Consider the following 4,304-nt stretch of genomic DNA (forward strand, 5'->3'; position numbering starts at 1 on the left):
GGGCCAATCCAATTGACAATTATGTGTGTGTGCGTTTATATTGATACATAGGTCCATAGTATCAGCTATGTGTAAATATATATATATATATATATAAAGTCCAAGATATACAATTGCACACCAACCTTAATTGCTCTGCCCGGTGCCTGGTAACTGCAGCGGTAATGCATATATATTCCAAAGGTAGTTGCCGGCACTCATGGGACTTGTTTTTAAATAATTTCACAAAACTCCGACTTGGAATACAGAGTTTCGTGAAATTATTTAAAAACAAGTCCCATGAGTGCCGGCAACTACCTTTGGAATATATATATATATATATATATATATATATACATACATAAATACGAAGCTCTGCCTGTTTTATCTATCTTATGTACCAGATTTTGACACATAACATGGGTAGTGAATAAATGTAGTATTTATTGTAGGCCAAACTTTTCACTGTCGGCCCATTATGCAGCGTTGTCTGCTAATAGTGTGTGTGTGAATGATCCTGGAATTCCTGTTACCAGCTCCATTAACTCTGACAAGCTTATTTAAGAGAGACCAAAACGCCCCTATAGCAGAATATTTAAAGCCAAAGGACCACTCCTATAATTTTGTAGATTTCCCCAGAAAGTATCAGTCCCATACATTTAAGTCACAAGAGGTTACCAAATGAAAGTCTAAGCTATTAAGGTTGGCCTCAGGGTGGAGTGGTTGGAAGGTTTACTCTTTTAATGAGATACTCGTCCATGGGAAACGTAGGAAATAAACTGCACAGATGTTATCTATCACCCACGGGGCAAAATAACCATTTCAATATATCATCAAACTGAGTATAGTAAGAGTTATCTTTAAAGAGAGTCCTGGTATAGTGTAGATTTGCATTTCGTGCAGGTGCCGCCTACACATAATTCAGTTGTTTAAATTATGTTCCTAGTTTGTGAATCTCCCGTTTCAATTTTAAGATTGTTTTTCCATCAACACAATAGTTGGCAAAGCAAATAACACCTACTGGCCCGAGAAATGATAGCGAACTCCCTACGCCAGCTAAAAATTAACTAAAGCTCACGTCATACTAAATAAGAGAACCTTTTTTATTCAACAGGGAGGGATTGGTGCTTGAGCGTTATCATCATTTTCCAAGTAATGTCATCAGCTAAGTTATAGCTATTTATTTATTAAGCCATTATAGTTTCATGGAAGTTGTACCTTACCAGAATTAGTCTATATATTTGTATCCTAAACTCCTCAGTATGAGCCAATCGGTGAACTTTCAGGATCTCCCTGAATGACCATGGAGTTGAGTGGCTATGGCAGCTTTAGCTATTGAAACTAATCACTTATGATAACCAATGGTGGTCTGTAAAGGAGCTTGGCAGATGTTCAGAAAAGAAAATGTTAATATGTGGATTTTTTTTTGGTGACTAAGCAAATTAATTGGTCCTTTAAGTCACAACCCATACTTAGAGACTACCAACGGACCATCGGCTTTATTGCTCCATCAAGGGAAGTGCTGGCAACATTCATGTCAAATTAGTAATGTAGCAGTCCCAGATGGTCTATTGTTATAAAATACATTTCAATATCTGTATAAATTGTACATTTATTAACCAGTTTATGTAAATACTATATTTCGGTCTCTGTGTGCCAACCAATAATTTATTTAACTCAATTAAAAAGTTTGAAATCTGACATGCTATGATGCGTTTGAAATCCCAGCCTGACATATTCTGTAATAATCCTAAAGTTATTTTAAATCAGTGCTAAACTGTTTTAACACAACGCTGGGTGCATACATAGGGTGTGAGATTTAAAATTGATCAGTGATTTGGATATTGGCAACTAAAACAATCATCTGTAATTATTTCCAACAGTGGGTTCCATAATTCTGCATGTAATTGTGTCCAGGCATGTTACATATATGCCATTTTGCTGGTGGAAAATCCTTTGCGTGTGCGAAGCATGCGTCTGTATGGGTTACAAGTATTGTTGCCCGAGTAGAATAACTCGCTGTTGAGGTGGCATTTGGGTGATGTGGCATTCACCAAGGAAACCTATTACGAAAAACAAATGAAAGAGTAATTATGCCCTTAAGCGTGTAGAACTAGTTTGACAACCCTCTAAAATCCAGGCCTACTGTGTGCATTTCAGGAGACAACTAGTTGGCATAAAATGCACATTGCATTATTGTTCTGTCCGTTTAATGAAAATGCAGAGATAAGGAGCCCTAATCCTAAATAAGGATCCAAATAATAATCACAGGACCCGAATAATTGGCAAAAAAGACAGATATCAATAAAACCAACGCACTTTTTGATAACATTTGGCTTGTTTTTGTATTTGGTACAGCTGTATTTGGATGACACTGGGTTTATTTTGTGTGATGGAGCCTGACCTCTATAGACCTTTATTAGCCTTGGTGAGCTTTTAATAAATAATCAAAAACAACTTGAAATTAAGAAACATAGAATTAGCTTGGTGATATAGATGGCGAAATGACAGGATTTAGTACATACCAGTAGGTTATAACTTTTGGCACGGAGTGTTAACCACTGTCATCTGTTGAGTGGGAAACTATATTTGGATGACAGTGAATCATGACTGACGATCTCCTGATGATCTCCTGATCACTGCACCAGTTATAAAACAACTTGTAAAGGGTGCTTTAAAAGATTCTGCTTGATTAACCAGTCAGAAAAAAGGAAGCTAAGTGCATGCTGGGACAGATAATGCTCTAAGCAAAGGAACTGGATTTTAAAAGTGGGAAATGTTTTATTAAAAAAAATACAAGAACTGCATTTTAAGAAACTATTTCTGTTATAGTGTTACATTTTCACATTTTGCTATGATGTAGCTTGCGATAGATTCTGTTCTGGATGAATTTCAGAAGTAACGTGTGTGTACTTAAATTTATGAATGTATTTCTGTCGAACTCCGGTAATGACTCAAGTCATTAATTAATTGGCATTTAAAATGTATTTTTACTTGTAACAATTAACTACAAGTCTATTCCCATTGCTTCAGACTGTTTGATTGCGCAACTCTTTGCACAATAAGGAGTGTCCCTGACTACTAAAGTATTTGTAGTTTCTTGATATTTTTTTTCTTTTGGTTCTATTTTTTAACCAAGTTTATGTGACTAATACATTCACTGAACTTTGTTAACAGTGTTATCATGTTATTAACAGACATACCCTCACTCATCATACTCATGGTTTTGTTTTTTCCTATTTAAATAGATTAAACCAAGTACTGTATGACTTTGGAATAATGACAGCAGAAGATTCGAATGCTAGGATGAGCAACGATTCACCCAACTTGTCCTCGTCCAAGATGCCAGAGGGAGTTTCTGGAGCGCCCAACGAGCCTGCACTTCTTGCGCTTATGGAACGTACTGGTTATACCATGGTCCAAGAAAACGGCCAAAGAAAATATGGTGGTCCACCACCAGGATGGGAAGGACTTCATCCTCCCCGTGGCTGTGAGGTATTTGTAGGCAAAATACCTCGTGATGTCTATGAAGATGAGCTGGTCCCCGTGTTTGAAAATGCTGGCAGAATCTATGAAATGCGACTAATGATGGACTTTGATGGAAAGAACCGTGGTTATGCATTTGTAATGTACACGCTCAAGAGTGAAGCCAAGAGGGCCGTTAGAGAACTGAACAACTATGAGATTAGACCTGGGAGACTTCTGGGGGTTTGCTGCAGTGTTGATAACTGTAGGCTCTTTATTGGTGGGATTCCAAAGATGAAGAAAAGAGAAGAGATTCTGGAAGAAATCTCTAAAGTGACAGAAGGAGTGTTAGATGTCATTGTCTACGCTAGTGCCGCTGATAAGATGAAAAATCGAGGCTTTGCCTTTGTCGAGTATGAAAGCCACAGAGCAGCTGCAATGGCTAGAAGAAAACTGATGCCAGGAAGAATCCAGCTGTGGGGCCACCAAATCGCAGTTGACTGGGCAGAGCCAGAGATTGATGTTGATGAAGATGTGATGGAGACCGTAAAAATTCTTTATGTCAGAAACCTAATGATCGAAACTTCAGAGGATACAATTAAAACGATCTTTGGACAGTTCAATCCAGGGTGTGTTGAGCGGGTTAAAAAAATCCGTGATTATGCATTTGTGCATTTCACCACCCGGGAAGATGCCGTTCAGGCCATGAGGAATCTCAATGGGATTGAGGTGGAAGGATCTTCTATTGAAGTCACTTTGGCCAAGCCAGTAGATAAGGAACAGTATACGCGTTACCAGAAAGCTGCTAAAGGAGGTGCTCCTGCCACTGCTACTGCCACAGAAGTCACTCAACCAAACTA

At 38.1% G+C, this 4,304-nt stretch overlaps 1 protein-coding gene across 2 annotated transcripts in view; it reads left to right on the forward strand.

Moving 5' to 3' along the window:
* Positions 1-3,258: 3,258 nt before the first annotated feature.
* The window catches only part of LOC149271192 (RNA-binding protein 47), a 7,697-nt gene continuing 6,651 nt past the window's right edge, over positions 3,259-4,304 (forward strand). For both annotated transcript variants that reach the window (XM_089507552.1, XM_089507554.1), the window contains exon 1: positions 3,259-4,304. This exon is cut by the window's right edge and continues 89 nt beyond it. In XM_089507552.1, coding sequence (XP_089363678.1) covers positions 3,259-4,304 — 1,046 coding nt within the window.

Source organism: Sceloporus occidentalis, unplaced genomic scaffold (genome assembly GCF_023333645.1).
Source record: "Sceloporus occidentalis isolate IW3139 unplaced genomic scaffold, rSceOcc1.0.p SCAF_537, whole genome shotgun sequence".
In the NCBI taxonomy this organism is placed as follows: Eukaryota; Metazoa; Chordata; class Lepidosauria; order Squamata; family Phrynosomatidae; genus Sceloporus; species Sceloporus occidentalis.